The sequence below is a fragment of the Aquarana catesbeiana genome, linkage group LG08 (genome assembly GCF_042186555.1).
Source record: "Aquarana catesbeiana isolate 2022-GZ linkage group LG08, ASM4218655v1, whole genome shotgun sequence".
In the NCBI taxonomy this organism is placed as follows: Eukaryota; Metazoa; Chordata; class Amphibia; order Anura; family Ranidae; genus Aquarana; species Aquarana catesbeiana.
In genome coordinates, this window is record NC_133331.1 from 288,674,012 (window position 1) to 288,696,472 (window position 22,461).

Below are 22,461 nucleotides of genomic sequence, written 5' to 3' on the forward strand. Positions count from 1 at the left end.
GAGGGGGGGGGGAGGGAAGGGAGAGAGGGGAAGGGAAAAAAGGAGGCAGGGGAAAGGGGGGGGGGGGAACAGGGGGAAGGGGTAGGGGGAAGGGAAAGGGGGAGAAGGAATGACAGTGGGGTGGGGGAGGGACAAAAAGGGGAGGGGAAGGGATAGAGAGGGGGGGAAACGGGAGGGAAAGGGAAAAATGGGGGTGATATGGAAAAAGAAAGAAGAAACAGAGGGAGAGGGAGGGGGGGGGGAAGGGGGGGGGGGAAAGGGGGGGGGAGGGAAAGGAAGAGGAAAAGACGTATAGGGGGGGGGGGGGCGGTTTTGTCGATTATCAGATAGTATGTAAATAATATGTATTGTAATTCCCGTCACCGCCTCTTTCTCCTTCCCTCCCTGCACGGTTGGATGCTTGGTCCGCCTAGGGGTTGAGGAGTCTGCGCAGCAGGTCCGTCTGGTTGCTGGGATACCTGGACGCGACTGCCGTCTCTCTCCCCGACGCCTTGTCAGCTGGTTGCTGTGCGCCGGGGATTGGGACATGCGCAGTACGCGCTAGCGGCCGGCCTGAATGACGTCACGTCGGCTACGCCGATTGGTGACTACAGGCGGGGCGGGTGTACAAGAGACGCCTGAATGGCGTCTCTCCCTGTACTCTCTTTACAAATCAATACCTGTGGTGAGATGGTTGTCTGACGCTCCACCACCAACTCCTGTTCTTCAGGATTTACAGGCTCTATGACTAGGTAAGCCTATACTTCCAACATCTCCTTCTAATTCAATTTAGCCCAGGCTCTGTCTCATATTATAACTCTTTACCTATCTAACAGATTCAGCAAAATTGGGGGTTGTATCGCATAGCCTCTTATGGAACTATAGCGTCTACACACCTTGATGAAATCTACAAGGCTGTTATTTGATCGACAGCATTTTTTCTCTCCCCCCGCTCTATCCAATAAAATGCTGGGAATTACCAATATCTACTAAGGAGACTGCTGCGGTTTTGCTTTTTATCTCCCCCCCTTATTTAAAGTACAGTCACTACATTGACTAGGGTAAGTGCATTTCTACCTAAATAAGATATCTCCTAATATGTCGACTACCTCTAATTAATATGATATACTGGGAATTACAATACATATTATTTACATACTATCTGATAATCGACAAAACCGCCCCCCCCCCTTATACGTCTTTTCCTCTTCCTTCCCCCCCCCCCCCTCCCTCTCCCTCTCCCTTCTTCTTTCTTTTTCCATATCACCCCCATTTTTCCCTTTCCCTCCCGTTTCCCCCCCTCTCTATCCCTTCCCCTCCCCTTTTTGTCCCTCCCCCACCCCACTGTCATTCCTTCTCCCCCTTTCCCTTCCCCCTACCCCTTCCCCTGTTCCCTCCCCCCCCCCCCCCTTTCCCCTGCCTCCTTTTTTCCCTTCCCCTCTCTCCCTTCCCTCCCCCCCCCCCTCTCCCCCCCCTATCATACCCATTATCTAGTCTATATCATATTTCCCTACCCTCCTTATCTTCTTATTATAGATTTGTACCATGTTACATTCGTCCCCACATTGCCTTTTCTCCGCCTGACTATTGCGGGAATGATGCTCCCCTGATGTTTCTTTTAAACAGCCTCCATTTATTACTTTTTGTCTCATATGTGATTTATATATATATATATATATACATATAAAAATGTTTTGGAAATTCTGACAACACTATATCATTCATTACAGTTTCCTTACTCTGTGCTCCTGAAGAAGCGCATAAAGCGCGTAACATGTCGAGCTTATGAGCTTATAGAATCTGATTGCCACCATCACATAACGTTTGGGTTCAACGATATGTATTGTAACTATATAGATCAATAAGTTGTGTCTTTCTCTTGTTGGTTCTGTAGTTCCGTTGTCCTTTCTATACCAACCTACTTATTGTGTATGGAGTGCATAATCTGTTAACTGTGTATGCTATACCTACCTTTTATGTCTTGTCTTCCCTCCCCCTTTTTTAACACAATATTTTTGAAATAAAAAATAATATTTTTAATGATCTATTATCCTTATTGTGCCTATAAAGTCTTGGTGTCTGCCCACACTCTCTTGTTTTCCCAAACTAATTGATATTAGACGTGGCACGTATGACCTACTCCGTATCCGCATGACCACTATGTGATGATACGTTCTTAATCTATTGGGTTGCTAAGTGGTCTATTTATGAACAACTTTTGCATAATCATTCATCAAGCAAATCTACATGTACATTCTTTTTGTGCCAATTGGGTGAATAAACATTCTTAAGACTTTTTTCTCTTTTGAACGAATGTCCTTTAATATGGACAGTACTAAAAGATCGCATTGGGGGCCACTAGATGGAGCTGAGGAGCACAAGAAATACACACACCTTTATAACAAGAAAGACAAAGTAACAGTTCTGGAGAACACTAGCAACACACATTCACCCCCATCACCATAGTATAAATTAAAGCTAGGCTGTCCTTTCCCCTCCATTTCCCCTCTGGTTGTTGCATGGGGAGATAGTAGGGGAGAGCAGTTGCTGGCAGGTGAGATAGTAGGGGAGAGCAGTTGTTGCACGGGGAGATAGGGGAGAGCAGTTGCTACACAGGGAGCTAGTAGGGGACAGCAGTTGCTGCATGGGAGATAGTAGGGGAGAGCAGTTGCTGCACGGGGGGAGAGAAGGGGAGAGCAGTTGCTGCACGGGGAGATAGTAGGGAGAGCAGTTGCTGCACGGGGAGATAGTAGGGGAGAGCAGTTGCTGCACGGGAAGATAGTAGGGTAGAGCAGTTGCTGCACAGGGAGATAGTGGGGGAGAACAGTTGCTGCATGGGGAGATAGTAGGGGGAGAGCAGTTGCTGCACGGGAAGATAGTAGGGGAGAGCAGTTGCTGCACGGGGAGATAGTGGGGGAGAACAGTTGCTGCATGGGGAGATAGTAGGGGGAGAGCAGTTGCTGCATGGGGAGATAGTAGGGGAGAGCAGTTGCTGCACGGGGGGAGAGAAGGGGAGAGCAGTTGCTGCACGGGGAGATAGTAGGGGAGAGCAGTTGCTGCACGGGGAGATAGTAGGGGAGAGCAGTTGCTGCACGGGAAGATAGTAGGGTAGAGCAGTTTGCTGCACGGGAGATAGTAGGGGAGAGCAGTTGCTGCACGGGGAGATAGTAGGGTAGAGCAGTTGCTGCACGGGAAGATAGTAGGGTAGAGCAGTTGCTGCATGGGAGATAGTAGGGGAGAGCAGTTGCTGCACGGGATAGTAGGGGAGAGCAGTTGCTGCACGGGGAGATAGTGGGGGAGAACAGTTGCTGCATGGGGAGATAGTAGGGGAGAGCAGTTGCTGCACGGGAGATAGTAGGGGAGAGCAGTTGCTGCACGGGGAGATAGTAGGGGAGATAGTAGGGGAGAGCAGTTGCTGCACGGAAAGATAGTAGGGTAGAGCAGTTGCTGCACGGGGAGATAGTAGGGGAGAGCAGTTGCTCCATGGGGAGATAGTAGGGGAGAGCAGATGCTGCACTGGGGGATAGTAGGAGAGAGCAGTTGCTGTATGGGGAGATAGTAGGGGGAGAGCAGGATCCTTCAGGGGTTGCTGGGGGGGGGTTCATGAGCTGTAGCTGATTGACCTCCTATTTGATGGTGTCTGCATAGCTTTAGGGTCCCCACCACTAGGCAGAGCCAGCCAGAGATTTTTTAAGCCATCTTTAAGGGTGCCATTCTGACCAACAATGGAAGAGTTGCATTCTTCCTCCTGACCACGAATGTAAGGGGAATTTTCCCCATTGACCCCCAATGAATTGGATTTAGTAAGGGTTCCACGGGACCTGAAATTTATTTTCAGGGTTCCTCTGCGGTAAAATGGTTGAGAAAGGCTGGCATATAGACACCCAATTCACCACCCCCATAATTGGCTTCATCTAAACTTGCATCCAAGCCTTCACAACATTACGTAGCACAGAATATTGGGCACTTTTAACTGGGCTCCTCTGGGTTGTAAGACCGGTCCACACAGCCTCTTCTTCCCTATATTCCATTGGTCACAGGTTCCCTGATGTCACCAAGACCAATAGAGAGCCAGCGGGCCCCAGGCTTCTCTGGGTTGTTAGACAGGCCCACACAACCTCTTCTTCCCTATGGTCCATTGGTCGCAGGTTCCCTGATATCATCAAGACCAATGGAGAGCCAGTGGGCCCCAGGCTTCTCTGGGTTGTTAGATAGGCCCACACAACCTCTTCTTCCCTATGGTCCATTGGTCGCAGGTTCCCTGATGTCATCAAGACCAATGGAGAGCCAGTGGGCCCCAGGCTTCTCTGGGTTGTTAGATAGGCCCACACAACCTCTTCTTCCCTATGGTCCATTGGTCACAGGTTCCCTAATGTCATCAAGACCAATGGAGAGCCAGTGGGCCCCAGGCTTCTCTGGGTTGTTAGATAGGCCCACACAACCTCTTCTTCCCTACGCTTCATTGGTCGCAGGTTCTCTGATGTCATCAAGACCAATGGAGAGCCAGTGGGCCCCAGGCTTCTCTGGGTTGTTAGACAGGTCCACACAACCTCTTCTTCCCTATGGTCCATTGGTCGCAGGTTCTCTGATGTCATCCGGACCAATGGAGAGCTCATAGACCCCCCAGTCTGCTCTGGATTGTTAGACAGGTCCACAAAGCCTCATCTTCTCTATGCTCTGTTGGTCGCAGGTTCTCTGCTGTCATCAAGAGCAATGCAAAGCCCAAAGCCCTTCAATAGACAGGAGGAGTGAAAGTCTACTGCAGGAGCGTAGGGGAGTAGAGGAGAGTGCTGACAGGCAGGGAAGCAGAGGAACAGGTAATGAAAAGTTCTCTACACCTAAACAGCCCTTGGATTCGGGTTGCCCCCATTATGCAAGTGTTCAATGTTCACTTAGGTCTCGATCATTTTTCCTTTCCCTGTAGAAGGGCCTTAAAAAATTTAATTTTTCTCACACGATAAAATCAGCATTTTTGTTCATAAAAAAACTTAACACACAAATACATAAACCCTAAAAATTGTGTGTCCCCATGAAACGTCAACTAACTCCAGTACACGAAATAGTGCAAAGACAATGCTTTAAAAGCTCTTACAGGACATCACCGTAGAGCAGGGGTAGGCAACCTCGGCACTCCAGCTATGGTGAAACTACAAATCCCATCATGCCTCTGCCTCCAGGAGTCATGCCTGTGACTGTCGGGGTCTTGCAATGTCTCATGGGACTTGTAGTTTCACCACAGCTGAAGGGCCGAGGTAGCCTACTTCTGCTGTAGAGTCCACCCCGAATAACGACCTCAGAATTATTGCTCTCGAAAGCAGCGTGCGCGTTAAAGTTCCACTCACTTTTACAACTCTTCAGCATCCCTCACTAAACTGCGCACTGTAAACAAATTGGATATTTTTTAATTTTTTTTTCTCAGCACCTACTGTATATCTGCTGTATTCATTTTTCACTTCCTCCTCCCTGGCCGCGACCCATCGCATCATTTCCTGTTTGCAATGCCTTCTGGGAAGGGGCGGCAACCTCCTCTGAAACTGCCGTTGCTAGGAAAACCTGACCTGAAACCTATTACACTGCTTGTGCTGCACTGAGCATGTGCGAGATCTGCAAGGATGAGATCCAGGAAGAAATACAGTCTGGTTTCAGATGCCCACACTTAAGATGGCCACGGCCTGCTGTAAGTTTATAAAATAACAAACTACTGCTATAAACTAACAAAAAAGACCTTAGTTTACAGACTAACTTTACTAGAATACATTAAGCTTGTGTATTATAGGGGTATTTTTGTTTAAAAAGCATAATTTCGGCCGGAACACCACTTCAAGTTAATGTCCTGACAATAACCTATGTGATCCATAGCTCCCAACTCTCCCTGATTTCGAGGGACTGTCCATCATTTTGAACAATGTTCCTCTGTCCCTCTTTCCTCCTCATTTGTCCCTCATTTTGGTCTGATCTATATAAACGTATATAAAATGCACTTTTAATCTTTCAAAAAGTGTTTCCCAGTGTTAAACCTTTCATCCAATTTCTAAATTGCTGCATTTGTAAATTTTAAAAGCCACTATAAAGGAATAGTAGTGGTAAAAAAAAAGCCCTTGTGGATTTAATTAACCTTTTTTTTGGTTAATTCTCATCTAAGGGGGTGTGGCAGGGGGGGCGTGTCCTATGCCTGCATACGTTTGCTAGTAGGTATCCCTCATTCCCATCTCAGAATGTTGGGAGGTATGCGTGATACCATAGTAGAAACGACAGGTCCTCTTTAAATAGACACCAGGGGTTTATTAGACCTCCAACGTCACCTATGGGCCCCAGTGTAGCCGACCAAGTACAGATCAGGCTTAATTAGCTGCAATGACCGGGGGGAATGAGAGCTCTGAACCTGGAAGTGATGAAATCCTCAGAGGGAAGATCGGAGAACTGGTCGCCCTTAAGGTTGCCACCTCATCCCTTTAATCCCGAACCCATATTAATTACACAGGTTCTGTGGCTGATTAAGGTGGCAATTAAACTCACTTGGTGCCTTATCTGCATTTAATTAGCCTCAGAACCCGTGTAATTCATATGTGTTCGGGTTTAAAGGGATGAGGTGGCAACTCTAGTTGCCCTTCACTCCATCCGCCATATCAGTCCTGAGTCTGCAGGAGGGTCATTGGAGCCTGAGATACATGGTGGAGGTAGTCAGGTGCGGTGGAGGGGTTGGTAATTTCAGGGGAAGGGTGGAAGGGTGTAAAAATGTGGATTTCAGTACAACCCGAATCCGAATCACATCCCTCGTTACAAAAGACTGCTGAGGTGAGAAGGTGACACATCTCCAAAATGAAGAATGTTCCGGTCCCGTAAGAGGGGAAATGTTCTGACCCTGAAAGGGTTAATCTAGGTTTCATCATCTTCTGGAGATAAATGACATCACAGTGACTATGGAGGAAGAGGACGGACATGACGGAGGGGGGGAGGGTTACTAGGTGTAAACAGAAAAAAAGATCCTATTACCTCCTCTGCTGCCAGTTTCAACAATGTCTCCTCTCTACTTCCTCCCGACTCATCTCTTACCTGGAACTTCTTGTTTATACCTGACAATTACTTCCTGTCTTCCATAGAGACTTGGGTAGAAGAGTCTTGGAAGAAGTGACATCACCACCTTGTGGAGCTCAGATGAACTGCAGCCCGAACACGGTCTTGTGCTGTGTGTGTGTACTGTACATCCTTATAGATGGGGTCATCTCCACTCCCACCAAGGGGGATAGGAATATATTACTGCCTAGTCCAGACTTTCTCAGCCAGGGTTCCTCCAAAGATTTGTAAGGGATTCTATGAGAAATGAACAATTTCTGTCTCTCAGTAACAACTATTTCATAATATAAGAATCTCCTTCTCCTACTGACCACTGATATAAAGGGGTCCTTCTCCCATTGGTCACCAACATAAGAGACCACTACACTGACCACTGATAAAAGGGAAACCTTCTCCCATTGGTCACCAACATAAGAGAACACTACACTGACCACTGATATAAAGGAGTCCTTCTCCCACCGGTCACCAACATAAGAGACCACCACACTGACCATTGATAAAAGGGAAACCTTCTCCCATTGGTCACCAATGTAAGAGACCACTACACTGACCACTGATAAAAGGTTAACCTTCTCCCATTGGTCACCAACGTAAGAGACCACTACACTGACCACTGGTATAAGGGGATCCTTATCCTATTAGTCACAAATGTAAGAGAACAATAAACAGACCACTTGGAATCAGATCCGGATTTGGACTGAATCCATGTTTGGACAGAGTTTGGCTTGTTTAAATGGCTGAACTCAATGGATATTCAGCCAAGTCGAACCTCCAGCTGCAGTATTGGCAACCACACCAAATGTGGCAGCTTCCAGCTTGGGTTCCCCGAGCTGTCATCATCTATATCAGTGGTCTCCAATTGTGGCCCATGGGCAGAATGCGGCCCTTTGCTGGCCTGGAAGTTAAAGTGCCCCATCATTGGGAGAGGAAGGAATGGTGCCCCTTATCAGACCTTGCGGCACTGTTACCCAGTCTGATAAGAGGCACCATTCCTTCCTCTCCCAATGATGGGGCATTTTTACTTCCACTTACACCAATAATGGGGCACTAATCCTTACACTGCCACAATGATGGGTCACTACCCCCCCCCCCCCCCCGCCCACTGACACCAATGATGGGGCACCTTTCCTCCCACTGACATCAATGATGGGGCACCATTCCTCCCACCAACACCAATGATGGGGCACCATTCTTTCCACTAATATTAATGATGGGGCACCATTCCTTCCACTGACACCAATGATGGTGCATCATTTATCTTCCTGCTGACCAGGCGGTATATCATTTTTTACCTCCCACTGACCACCAAGCCTGAGACATTATCTACACCCACTGACTCTGGGGCATTTTCTGCTCTCACAGTCCGGCCCTCCTAAACTCTGATGGACAGTAAACCGGCCCTTTGGTTAGAAAGTTTGGGGACCCCTGATCTATATAAAGGAAAGGGCTTGTTAGCAGGTGCAGTTATCTAGTCGGCCACTAGATGGCTCTGCCCCAAAATAGTGTGGCAAAGGGAATTACGTAATTGGGTGTTAGGCCTCCTTACCTTCCTGTAGTGATGTAGTGGGTGGGGTTGGTGCCCATATAAATCAGCCGCTGCTTCCTTGGCAACCATTGACAGTTGGAAGCTGTCATGTTCATCCACACCAAATGATCTAAATGTTCATCCCTGATAGGGCCTATATGACTGGATAATCTATACTCAGGGTTGTATGTTCTTGACCACTGCATCTTCTATGCTGGGCTCTATATGACATACTCCTGACCTTTACACTATGAACACTGAGCTGTATATGATAAGCTCCTAAACATTGCACTCTATAAGCTGGCCTGTATATTACATACCCCTGACCACTGCACTCTGTACACTGAGCTGTATATGATATACTCCTGATCATTGCACTGTGTACCCTGAGCTGTATATGACATACTTCAAACCAATGTGCTCGGTATGGGGGCTGTATATGATATACTCCTGACCACTGCACTCCCTACCCTGAGCTGTATATTATATACTCCTGACCACTGCACTCTGTACCCTGGGCTGTATATGATATACTCCTGACCACTACACTCTGTACCCTGGGCTGTAAATGATATACTCCTCACCATTGCACTCTACCCTGGGCTGTATATGATATACTCCTGACCACTGCACTCTGTACACTGGGCTGTATATGATATACTCCTGACCACTGCACTCTGTACCCTGGGCTGTATATGATATACTCCTGACCACTGCACTCTGTACCCTGGGCTGTATATGATATACTCCTGACCACTGCACTCTGTACCCTGGGCTGTATATGATATACTCCTGACCACTACACTTTGTACCCTGGGCTGTATATGATATACTCCTGACCACTACACTCTGTACCCTGGGCTGTATATGATATACTCCTGACCACTGCACTCTGTACCCTGGGCTGTATATGATATACTCCTGACCACTGCACTCTGTACCCTGGGCTGTATATGATATACTCCTGACCACTGCACTCTGTACCCTGGGCTGTATATGATATACTCCTGACCACTACACTCTGTACCCTGGACTATATATGATATAATACTGACCACTACACTCTGTAACCTGGGCTGTATATGATATACTCCTGACCACTACACTCTGTAACCTGGGCTGTATATGATATACTCCTGACCACTACACTCTGTACCCTGGGCTGTATATGATATACTCCTGACCACTACACTCTGTACCCTGGACTATATATGATATAATACTGACCACTACACTCTGTAACCTGGGCTGTATATGATATACTCCTGACCACTACACTCTGTACCCTGAGCTGTATATGATATACTCCTGACCACTGCACTCTGGGTCATTATTCCCAGTTAACTCTAAACTGATGACCTGTAAAGGCTTTTAAAGTGTCACCTATTAGCAATTTTTGGATATTGAAGTTTGCTGAAATTGCACCGAACACGCAATTTTTTTTTCTTCAATATTTTTTTTATTATAATTTTACTTTTACAAGATTGCAGTCATAAAATCAGGAAATAGTAAAAGGTAGAAATCTGATTGGTCAGGAAAATTACTTGTCTGGAATGTGGAGGCGGAGTGGTTAATAATTTGTGTACAATACAATACACAACGCGTATTGTATAGACGATAGGTGTGAAGCTATGCAGGTGGCAGCAATAATATTGATACAGCCCTGGCCTATCCCAGAGAGGAAGGCTCTGATGGCATGCTGGGTAACTGTATACGGGGCTTTTTTTCTCATCTCAGAGAATAGGTGCAGAAACCCACCCTCCCGGTCAATTCCCTGCCCCCAACCCCGCCCCTTACAGCCTCCAACACCACCATTCCTCAGGAAAGAGCAGTAAAGTGTTGCCAAATAATGGGTTTGGTGAAGGCTCACCATCTGCCCCCCATCCACAGTTCTCCCTCTCCCCACCATCTACAGCTCACCCTCTCCCCCTTGTCCAAAGCTCACCCTCTCCCCCTTGTCCAAAGCTCACCCTCTCCCCCTTGTCCACAGCTTAATCTCTCCCCCCTGGCTACAGCTTACTCTCTCCCCAGCTTAACCCCCCCCCCCCCGTTCCACAGCTCACCTCCCCCCATCCACAGGTTACCTTCTCTTCTCTAGCCCACAGTTCACTCCCCCCCATTCACAGCTCATCCTCTCCACCCTTCCACAGCTCACCCTCCTGTCCACAGGTCACCTTCTCTACTCTCGTCCACAGCTCACACTCTCCTCCCTGTTCACAGCTCACCCTCTTCATTCTCGTCCATAGGTCACCCTCTCCCCCCCTGTCCACAGGTCACCTTCTCTAATCTCATCCACAACTCACCCTCTTCACTCTCGTCCATAGGTCACCTTCTCCACTCTTGTCCACAGCTCACCCTCTCCCCCTGTCCATAGGTCACCTTCTTTCCTCTCATCCACAGCTCACCCTCTTTACTCTCATGCATAGGTCACCTTCTCCACTCTTGTCCACAGCTCACCCTCTCCCCCTGTCCATAGGTCACCTTCTTTCCTCTCATCCACAGCTCACCATCTTTACTCTCATGCATAGGTCACCTTCTCCACTCTTGTCCACAGCTCACCCCCTCCCCTTGTCCATGGCTCAACCTCTCCCCCTGTCCACAGCTCACCCTCTCCCCCCTTCCAAAGCTCACCCTCTCCCCCCTTCCAAAGCTCACCCTCTCCCATCTGTCCACAGCTCACTCTCTCCCCCCTGTCCACAGGTCACCTTCTCTGCTTTCATCCACAGCTCACTCTCTCCCCCTGTCCATAGGTCACCTTCCTTCCTCTTTTTAACAACTCATCCTCTCCCTCCTGTCCACAGCTCACCCTCTCTCCCTATCCGCAACTCACTCTCTCCCCCTGTCCACAGGTAATCTTCTCTCCGGTCGTCCACAGCTCATACTCTCCCCCGTCCACAGCTCACCCTTTTCACTCTCCTCCACAGGTCACTCTCTCCTCCTGTCCGCAGCTCACCCTCTCCCCCCTGTCCACAGGTCAGCCTCTCTCCGCTCGTCCACAGCTCACACTCTCCCCCCTGTCCACAGCTCACTCTCTCCCCCCTGTCCACAGCTCACTCTTCACTCTTGTCCACAGGTCACCCTTTCCCCCCCATCCACAGGTCTACCTCTCCCACTATCCACAGGTCACCTTCTTTCCTCTCGTCGCCAGCTCACCCTCTCCCCCCCTGTCCACAGGTCACCTTCTCTCCTCTCATCCACAGCTCACCCTCTCCCCCTGTCCCTGGGTCACCTTCTTTCCTCTCATCCACAGCTCACCCTTTCCCCTTGTCCACAGATCACCCTCGCTCTGCTCGTCCACAGCTCACACTCTCCCCCCTATCCACAGGTCACTTCTTTCCTCTCGTTGCCAGCTCACCCTCTACCCCCTGTCCACAGATCACTTTCTCTCATCCACAGCTCACCCTCTCCCCCTGTCCCTAGGTCACCTTCTTTCCTCTCATCCGCAGCTCACCCTCTCCCCCCTGTCCACAGGTCACCCTCTCTCCGCTCGTCCACAGCTCACCCTCTCCCCCGTCCACAGGTCACCCTCTCTCTGCTCGTCCACGGCTCACCCTCTCCCCCCTGTCCACAGGTATCCCTCTTTCCGCTTGTCCACAGCTCACCCTCTCCCTCCTGTCCACAGCTCACTCTCTCCCTCCTGTCCACAGCTCACCCTCTCCCTCCTGTCCACAGCTCACTCTCTCCCTCCTGTCCACAGGTCACCCTCTCCCCCCTGTCCATAGGTCACCTTCTTTCCTCTTGTCAACAACTCACCCTCTCCCTCCTGTCCACAGCTCACCCTCTCTCCCTGTCCGCAACTCACTCTCCCTCTCCGCAACTCTCCACTCCCATCCACAGGTCTACCTCTCCCCCTGTCCACAGGTCACCTTCTCTACTCTTGTCCACAGCTCACCCTCCCTGTCCCTAGGTCACCTTCTTTCCTCTCGTCCACAGCTCACCCTCCCAATCGACAGCTTACCACCCCGACCCCCCACCCCCCGGGCACAGCTCACCCTCTCCCCCCCACCACAAGTCACCTTCTCCCTCCCCATCACAGCTTACCCCCCACATTCTATAATTCACCTTAGCATGCAACCTATCCTTTTTACCCTCTGTCGATATGTCACTTTTGCATACCCCCTATCCGCAGATTACACCCCCAGTCCACAATTACCTTTGCACCCCCATCCACCCCTCTCCACCCCTATCTACAGCTCACCCCAATCCACAGCTCTAAACCTCTGCAACCCCCCATCTTTCACCTCTGCACCCCCAATCCCCTTACAGCTCTCTAAACTCTGTACAAATCCCCTGGCCACAGCTTGTACTTTGCACACCGTTTTTTACACATGCGGTTGCATTAGGGAAGTGCAGCTGACTCCGTTCTATTAGCCAGAGTGGGATTATATTTTTGCAGTTCCGCATGTCAGATCTGTGTAGCACAGAGCCAGGGAGGGGTTTCAGAGCAATTCACATGACTCGGTGCTGCACAGATCTGACAGGCGGGGATAAAAGCTGCCTCTGGAATCTCCCATTAAATGGACCCAGTCCCGGGGCACCCATCAAACAGATGTGGGGCATGTGCCCTGGATGCGGGCGCTAGCATACTGAAGCCAGTGGAGGAAGTAAGTGGGATAGAAAATTGCCTCTAATGGCTTCTGAGTTAAGTGACAGGCTGGAGAGAAGAGGGCTGCCAGAGGTGGTGGAATGGACAAAAATAAAATAAACCCTAAATGTATATATTCAGTGAGCACACTGAGTTCTGATTCTTTTCCCAGAGTGGATTAGTCCAGCTTGGGGGGGCATGCTGCCCTCCCAGGCAGAAGCTGCTGTTGGCGTTACCTCAGGTGGGCAACCTGAGGGTCTGGAGTGCTGAGACCCGGGAACTGGCTGAGGGGAGCTGTCTGCTGAAGATCTGGTCTGGTATCATGGGAAGGTTTCGCTTGGAAGTTGGATGGAGGCAACCAGCTGTCCTTGGGCTTTGTGAGGACAGACAAAGAGATCTTGCAGACCTTTTTGCTTTTGCTACCCCCTCTGGTGCTACATTGTCAGCCATAGGTCTGTCCACTCAAACTCCTCTTTAAAGTAACTCTACTCCTGTGGCTCTAACTACTACTACCAATCAGAAGCCTTTCAAGCCCGGACTTCAATATAGCTTATCCTGAAGAATACCTAATTCCTCAGTTGTACATAGTTAGTTTTGGAGCATCCCACCATTTATCTCACCCTTATCCAAGTTCTCCAAAAATAAAAATCACAAAAACATCCCCTAGACCAGTTACCGAAGAAAGGTGCGAATGAGCCTGTTGTGTGCCTGGCCAGGGGGCGAAGCCTGTGGGAAAGACCTGGACAGTAATCCTGTGGCTCCTACAGAAGTAGCACTATGTCCTTACGAACTTTTTCTAACATGATGAAGATCAGCCATGGAGTATATCTGAGGTGTATATCAGGGTGTGCTTCTTCCCCACATGTCCAGCAACATTCATATACAAGACATTTCCCACACTCAAGGCACTAATACACCTCGAGGGTTGTGTGGGACCCCTGATGTACAGGAAGACAGGACTTCAGTGAGGAACAATTCCCTCACTCAGGACAGGAATATGGCTTCTCCCCCGTGTGCAATCTCTGATGTCTGCAAAGACTGGACTGGAATGAAAAACATTTCCCGCACTCAGGACAGGAATACGGCTTATCGCCTGTGTGGGATGTCTGATGATAATAAAGACTGTACTTATCTGAGAAACATTTCCCGCACTCAGGACAGGAAAGCGGCTTTTCCCCTGTGTGCAATCTATGATGTTTGTAAAGATGTGGCTTCTGTGAAAAACATTTCCCGCACTCAGGACAGGAAAATGGCTTCTCCCCCGTGTGTGATCTCTGATGTTTGTGAAGATTGGCCTTCTGTGAAAAACATTTTCCACACTCAGGACATGAATATGGTTTCTCCCCTGAGTGCATTCTCTGATGTGTGTTAAGATGTGACTTCACTGAAAAGCATTTCCCACACTTAGAACAAGAATATGGTTTTTCCCCCGTGTGAAACCTCTGATGTGTAACAAGATGTGCATTTCTAGCAAAACTTTTCCCACACTCAGAACAGTAAAATGGCTTCTCACCCGTGTGCGATCTCTGATGATAATAATAAACAGACCTATCTGAAAAACATTTCCCGCACTCAGGACAGGAAAATGGCTTCTCCCCCGTGTGAGACCTCTGATGTGTAACAAGTTCTGATTTCTGTACAAAACATTTCCCGCACTCAGGACATAAATATGGCTTCTCGCCTGTGTGCAATTTGTGATGTCTTTTAAGATGGGATTTAAAATGGAAACATTTTCCACACTCAGTACAGGGAAACCTCTTATCTGTTGGAAGGACGGCACCGTCCCTCACAGTCTGAGGTTCCTCAGGATAAGAGGAATACGATGGTCCGGCACCGTCCCGCACAGTCTGAGGTTCCTCAGGATAAGAGGAATACGATGGTCCGGCACCGTCCCTCACAGTCTGAGGTTCCTCAGGATAAGAGGAATACGATGGTCCGGCACTGTCCCTCACAGTCTGAGGTTCCTCAGGATAAGAGGAATTCGATGGTCCGGCACCGTCCCGCACAGTCTGAGGTTCCTCAGGATAAGAGGAATACGATGGTCCAGCACCATCCCTCACAGTCTGAGGTTCCTCAGGATAAGAGGAATACGATGGTCCATCTACACTGTGTGGTGCCGGATGGACATTTGAGGTAGTCGGGTTTTCTCCTGGACTATACTGTGTGATGTCCTCATCTTCTACTTTACAGTCTGGAGACAAAGTGAGACAATCCTCTGAGGTTTTCCTCATCTCCCGTCCATCTACTAAAATAGAAATACAAACATTATTATTAGACATGAGCAGATTGGTTCCCCTAAACCAGGACTCCGCCCACATCAGGCAGCTTTGTCTCTGAGGATCTTACAATTCCCCCCTCAAGGTAACTAGTAAATGGGTCCTCTGATCTCCTACCAGTTCATTTCTTTATTCATGGACCTTAGTCAGAGAGTGAGGAAACAACGAGAACTGTCTTTTATAGGTGTGACAGTGATGAGGGGATGATAAGACGAGTGTCCCCACCCCCTCTATCACTCATTGCCATCTTATCATGAATAACAGCAGGGCTAAGCTCCTCCAGAGGTCAGAGAGTGAGGATGGACTTATAATATTGGTATTCGGTAATCAGTGGTGGATTGAATGTTTACTGGAGACAAGTTGCAGAGGTCCCACACCGCTGCCTCCCATCTCCTGAGACTGCACTCAGTGACTTGGGTCTGAGACTATACAGACATATCCCTCCACCCAGCACAGCCAGCAGACAAGAGCAAGAAACCCCCTGGGAGAATTGTTCTGTCAGTGATCCTGCTATACCCAGGATATTACATAGTTAAGTCTGGTTGAAAAAAAACAAAGTCCATCCAGTTCAACCAATAAAAATGGGGCAGAAGACCCAAGACACATGCCACTGGTGCCTAGATTGAGCAATGCCTATAGTGAGAGTCAACATTTTGCTGCCAGCTGAACCCCAGAATCTCCATAAATCCAGTCTAGATACATAAATTGTGTCTGCAGCACAGAGAAGGAAGATTATCTGAGAGAAATACAGGAATACAGGACGGGGAACACAGCTCAGGAAAGTGACCAGGGGATTACAGGCTGATATCACCCAGTCCCCGCCCTACTCTGGACCAATCAGTGAGCAGTATAGGTTGAGAAATGTATTTAGTGTTAATGACCCACCTGTACTGATCTCTGTAGGAGTGTCCTCCTCTATAAATGTCCCCGTTATTCCATCCTCCTCCATAGACTGCTGATCATCCCTCACATACCTCTCTTCTTCTTCTTTAACCTCAACTTTTATATCTATCAGATCTTCACCCTAAACCAAGAAAATGAGAGAGAATATTATCTGTAAAATATAACCTCACATAATAAATCCACACATCATCTCCACGAGTCTATGTTCTCAATGTTCCGTCCCACCAACCTTGTAACAGTGAGGGATGGTGTGATCTTCCTGTGTGGAATCCCGGGAATACAGAGGACGGGGACATCTCTCTGGTGGTTTTATGTGATTAGGTGGCTCCATCATATCCTTGTGTCCTTCTGAAAACTCCTTCATCACTCCATACTCCTCATCCTCCTCTTTATACTCTTCTTTAACATCAATATTATCATCCCTGAGGTTTCCACTCTGAATATATAATAAAAATGACATCAATGGTAACAATGCAGATAATGTACAGATCCTAATGATACTATCAGTGATTGTTCCTCATCTACCTGATGATGGTGAGGGATGGTGTGACCTTCCTGTGTGGAATCCACCAAATCCTTGTGTCCTGAAAACTCCTCCATCACAACATACTCCTCATCCTCCTCTTTATACTCTTTTTTAACAATAATATTATAATCCCAGAGGTTTCCAACCTGAATATATAATAAAATATTAATTGTAACACACAAGCTTGTATATATATATCGTAACTATCAATAATTGCTACTCATCTACCTGATGATGGTGAGGGATGGTGTGATCTTCCTGTGTGGAATCCCGGGAATACAGAGGACGGGGACATCTCTCTGGTGGGTTTCTGTTACTTGATGACTCCATCAAGATGCCCTTATAAAGATCCTTGTGTCCTTCAGAAAGCTCCTCCATCACTCCATACTCCTCATTCTTCTCTTTAACATAAATATTATAATCCCTGAGATTTCAACTCTGAATAGGTAATAAAACAATAACTGTTGGCGTTATATAAGTCCTGTATAACAACATATGTGTGTATCATCATCTGCTGGAGATAAAAGACATCACAGTGACTATGGAGGAAGAGGACGGACATGATGGGGGGATTACTGGGTGTAAATAGAAAATAAGATCTTATTACCTCCTCTGCTGCCACTTCCAGCAATGCCTCCTCTCCAACTTACCTCTTACCTGGAACTTCCTATTTATACCTGACATCACTTCCTGTCTTCCATAGAGACTTCCTGTTTGGGGAGAAGGGAGATCACCACCTTGTGGAGCTCAGAGGAACTGCAGCCCCGAGAAACGTCTCGTAGTGTGAACACGGCCTTGTGCTGTGTGTGTATGTACTGTATATCCTTATAGATGGGGCCATCTCCACTCCCACCAAAGGGGAGAGAAATATAATACTGCCTAGTCAAGCCCTTCTCTGTCAGGGTTCCTCCAAAGGTTTCTAGGGTTTTGAGTAATAAACAATTTCTGTCTCTCAGTAGTAACTGACATCTAGGGATGAGCTGAAAGCTCAATCTGTACCTAGTTTCACCAAACTTTGGTTGTTTGAATGAACTCCAGAACTTTAGCCCATTTGGGTGTCTTTTCAATGGGAACCAAAAATCATATATAGAAGCGGTAGAAATAAAGTTCTCGAGTTCATTCAAAAGACAGTATCTTATACTCTTTCATATGGGGGGGAGGGGGGGGGGGAGGGGTGTATCTGAGGGTCCCCTTATTATCAGTGGGAGCTTCCAGATTCCAATAAGCACCTGGCTCACAAAGCCCTACATCCACCTGCCAGTGTTGTGGAGATGAGTCCTCATCAACAAGGGGTCAAGGTTCTTTGCTAGGTGGGTTTTTTTTTTTTGCATTGGTGCATGTTCCCCAGAGCAGTGCCCACCATTCATGGTACCTTTTTTTAGCTCCTCTGCCTATTAACCCAGGAAATGGGCAATTTTAATTTGACTCAATGGAGTTTGGGTTCAGCATTTGAACTTGCCAAACCCTGGTCAAACTGAACCCAGGGTACTTTGGCTCATCCCTATTAGGGCTTCTTCACACGTGTGTTGAATATCAAGAATGGAGCAATGCTCATATAACTTGTCCATAGCATTTATGATGTGTTTATGACTTGTTTTAGTTGTATTGATGGAGTGTTGAAAAAGCTTCAAGAGAGCTTGATAAATGCCCCCGAAAGTGTTGGTTCTCTAGTGTGACATGATTACCATGATTAAAGGGGGAAGCGATGTAAAGGAAATAAACTATTTTGAGGCATGGTAAGACTGCAATGTGATATCCAGGGCTTTTTTCAGCAGTAACGCGGGGAACGCAGGACAATACAGTTCCGGCACCTCCAGCATTGAATGGGGTGCTGGAGGGTCTACTGATGCTGGCGGGATCTATTGTCACGCGGTGGAGAATCTATTGTCACAGGGGGTTTTGTTGTTGTACTTCTTGACTCTCCCAGCCAAATCCTTCCTGGTCGTTGCTCCAGTAGTTCCTTCAACTTGTAGATGAACCTTCAGCCCTTTCCTGAGGTAGAACCACCAAAAATGTCTTGCAGAAAGGCTTTGGAAGGTTTACCAGTACTTTTAGGCTGGGTCACTCTCCTGCTATTCCAGGGTTGATAGAGGGCTGATAGAGGGTCCATTGATTCTGACTGTTTGGGGGATCTATTGCTGTTGAGGATATATTGTTATTGGGGGGGGTCTTAAGTTGTCAGGGTGTTTAATTGTTGCTGGTAGGGATCTACTGTGGAGTGAGGGGTCTATCGTTGCTTGCTGATAGAAGGTCTATAGATGCTGGCTGTTGGGGGATCTTTTGTTGCTAGGGGTTCTATTGTTGGCGGTGGGGAGCTATTATTGCTGGGCTGGATCTATTGGTGTTAGGGGGGTCTTAAGTTGCTGGTAGGGATCTACTGTCGAGTGAGGAGTCTATTGTTCTGCCAACATTACTTCTTGACTCTCCCAGCCAAATCCTTCCTGGTCGTTGCTCCAGTCGTTCCTTCAACTTGTAGATGAACCTTCAGCCCTTTCCTGAGGTAGAACCACCCAAAATGTCTTGCAGAAAGGCTTTGGAAGGTTTAACAGTACTTTTAGGCTGGGTCACTCTCCTGCTATTCCAGGCTCCAAACCTTATACACACCTCTCAGCCCCCTGCTGGTCATTCTCTTGATCAGAGATTGGCTGCCGCTGTATAATGGACTAACTCAAGCTCTACCCTTTCCTCCCACTGTTCCAGCACCTTCTGGAAGAACAGGGGGAGACAGGCAAGCCTGCAACCGCAGAACCCAGAACAGCCTGAATTAATCAAGCCCAGCTCCACTGAGTACAGCAGAGCCCACAATAACTACATTTAGCCTACCTACCTATTAGCACCTTGAAAGGAGGGTGCTACACTAACCTCCTCCCCCCAAAAAAAAATAGGCCCCCCTTTCCCCATGGGCCAACTGGGAGGGTGCTACATTTACAAAGTGGATTTGTATACTTTGATCTCTTTGACACTTGGCTTGGTCCAGCCCAACTTTGCTGAAGCAATCCTCATAGACTGCACTCTTGATCTGTTCATGAACAGGTGATGTTTTGTAAGTCTTTTCAGGTCTCTTTTGTGCCCACAGAGTCATGGTGCAATGGAGGAGAGTCAATTGGCATAACACCAAGGCTTTTGTGGACAGAGGCAATGAGCCTTTTAACGTTAGCCAGGATGTTGTGTGAAGCTCCTTCATCAACATAATGACAAATTAATCCTTCCTCCAGTACGGCAGCCATATCCTCTTCATTCTCTCCTACCTCTGCATCCTCTAGGACAAGCATGTCAGGGCATGACTCCGGTCTAAAACTGGAGTGGGAGAAGAGCCGGGATGTTCTTGAGCTCTGGACAAAGTTGGCCTTAAAAAGAAATAGAAAAATCTGCAAGACAATGGCATAATGTGTTAGTATGCATCCCATCCTAGCACATTATGAAATGCTTATCTTAGAACGAAGCCCCCCAGCAGCGACCTGTCACCACTAACAGGGCTTTCATCTTCACCCGGTCTTCCTTCTGGGTTCGAATGCTCCAGCTGTCTGACTGGCCAGGCCAAGATGACATCACTCCTGTGCAGGAGTCTTGGCCATGGCAGAGAGCTCTGAAAGGATGGTACGGGTATGCTGTCCCTTCACAGCTCATGCGCTGGTGACATCACTGGCTGCATGCAGTGTGAATATCTCCTAAATAATACAAGTTTATATACACTGCTCAAAGAAAATGAAAAGAAACACTTTGAAAACACAGTAGATCGCAATGGGGAAAAAAATCTCATGCTGGATATCTATACTGGTATCTACTGGGTAATGTGTTAGGATCTATACTGGTATGGACTGGGTAATGTGTTAGGATCTATACTGGTATGAACTGGGTAATGTGTTAGGATCTATACTGGTATGGACTAGGTAATGTGTTAGGATCTATACTGGTATGGACTGGGTAATGTGTTAGGATCTATACTGGTATGAACTGGGTAATGTGTTAGGATCTATACTGGTATGAACTGGGTAATGTGTTAGGATCTATACTGGTATGAACTGGGTAATGTGTTAGGATCTATACTGGTATGGACTGGGTAATGTGTTAGGATCTATACTGGTATGGACTAGGTAATGTGTTAGAATCTATACTGGTATGGACTGGGTAATGTGTTAGGATCTATACTGGTATGGACTGGGTAATGTGTTAGGATCTATACTGGTATGGACTGGGTAATGTGTTAGGATCTATACTGGTATGGACTAGGTAATGTGTTAGAATCTATACTGGTATGGACTGGGTAATGTGTTAGGATCTATACTGGTATGAACTGGGTAATGTGTTAGGATCTATACTGGTATGGACTAGGTAATGTGTTAGAATCTATACTGGTATGGACTGGGTAATGTGTTAGGATCTATACTGGTATGGACTGGGTAATGTGTTAGGATCTATACTGGTATGGACTGGGTAATGTATGTGTTAGGATCAATATGGATATGGACTGGGTAATGTGTAAAGATCTATACTGGTATCGACTGGGTAATGTGTTAGGGTCTGTACTGATATGGACTGGGTAATGTGTTGGGATCTATACTGATATGGACTGGGTAATGTGTTGGGATCTATACTGGTATGGACTGGGTAATGTGTTAGGATCTATACTGGTATGGACTGGGTAATGTGTTGGGATCTATACTGGTATGGACTGGGTAATGTTTTAGGAACGAAAGGCTGCCACAACGTTTGATGGAAATTAAAATGATCAACCTACAGAGGGCTAAAATCAAAGACACCCCAAAAATCCCACACCCAAAAAAGTGAAAAAATGATGGAGCTGGCTAGTATATTTTGCTGAAATTTCATTGCAGCAAATCAAAATGGTCCTCAGTTTGTATGGCCCCCCACATGCTTGTATGCATGCCTGACAACATTGATGAGCCCCTAATGAGATGACGGATGGTGTCCTGGGGAATTTCCTCCCAGATCTGGACCAGGCTTCACTGAGATCCCGAACAGACTGAGGAGCAACCTGGTGGCTTCGGATGTCCCAGAGGTGTTCTACTGGATTTGGGTCAGGCGAGTGTGGGGGCCATTCAATGGTATCAATTCCTTCATCCTCCAGGAACTGGTTGGAGGCCAGGCATTGTCGTGCACCAGGAGGAACCCAGGACCCACTGCACCAGCGTAGGGTCTGATAATGGGTCCAAGGATTTCTACCCGATACCTAATGGCAGTCAGGATGCCATTGTCTAGCTCAGTGGTCTCCAAACTGCGGCCCTTTGTTTGCTTTTATCTGGCCCTTTGGGCACTATTCTCCCACTGATACGAGACACTATTCTGCCAAATGCCATCAACGGTGGAGCACCATTTCTCCCATTGACACCAAAAATGGGGTACTATTGCTCCCAATGATACCAGCGATGGGACACTATTCCTCCACCTTATACCAAATGTGGCAATGTTCACTCCCACTGATGCCAGAAAAATTTACACTCTTGATGGCCACAGTTCGGCCCCCCCTAAAGTCTAAAGGACAATAAACTGTCCCTTTGTCTAGAAAGTTTGGAGACCCCTGGTCTAGCCTGTAGAGGTCTTTGGGTCCCTCCATGGATATGCCTCCCCAGAC

At 47.6% G+C, this 22,461-nt stretch overlaps 1 protein-coding gene across 1 annotated transcript in view; it reads right to left on the minus strand.

Moving 5' to 3' along the window:
* Positions 1-12,627: 12,627 nt before the first annotated feature.
* The window catches only part of LOC141106781 (uncharacterized), a 47,696-nt gene continuing 37,862 nt past the window's right edge, over positions 12,628-22,461 (minus strand). Inside the window, 1 exon segment of the mRNA XM_073597709.1 lies at positions 12,628-14,844. Coding sequence (XP_073453810.1) covers positions 14,144-14,844 — 701 coding nt within the window. The 3' untranslated portion in view covers positions 12,628-14,143.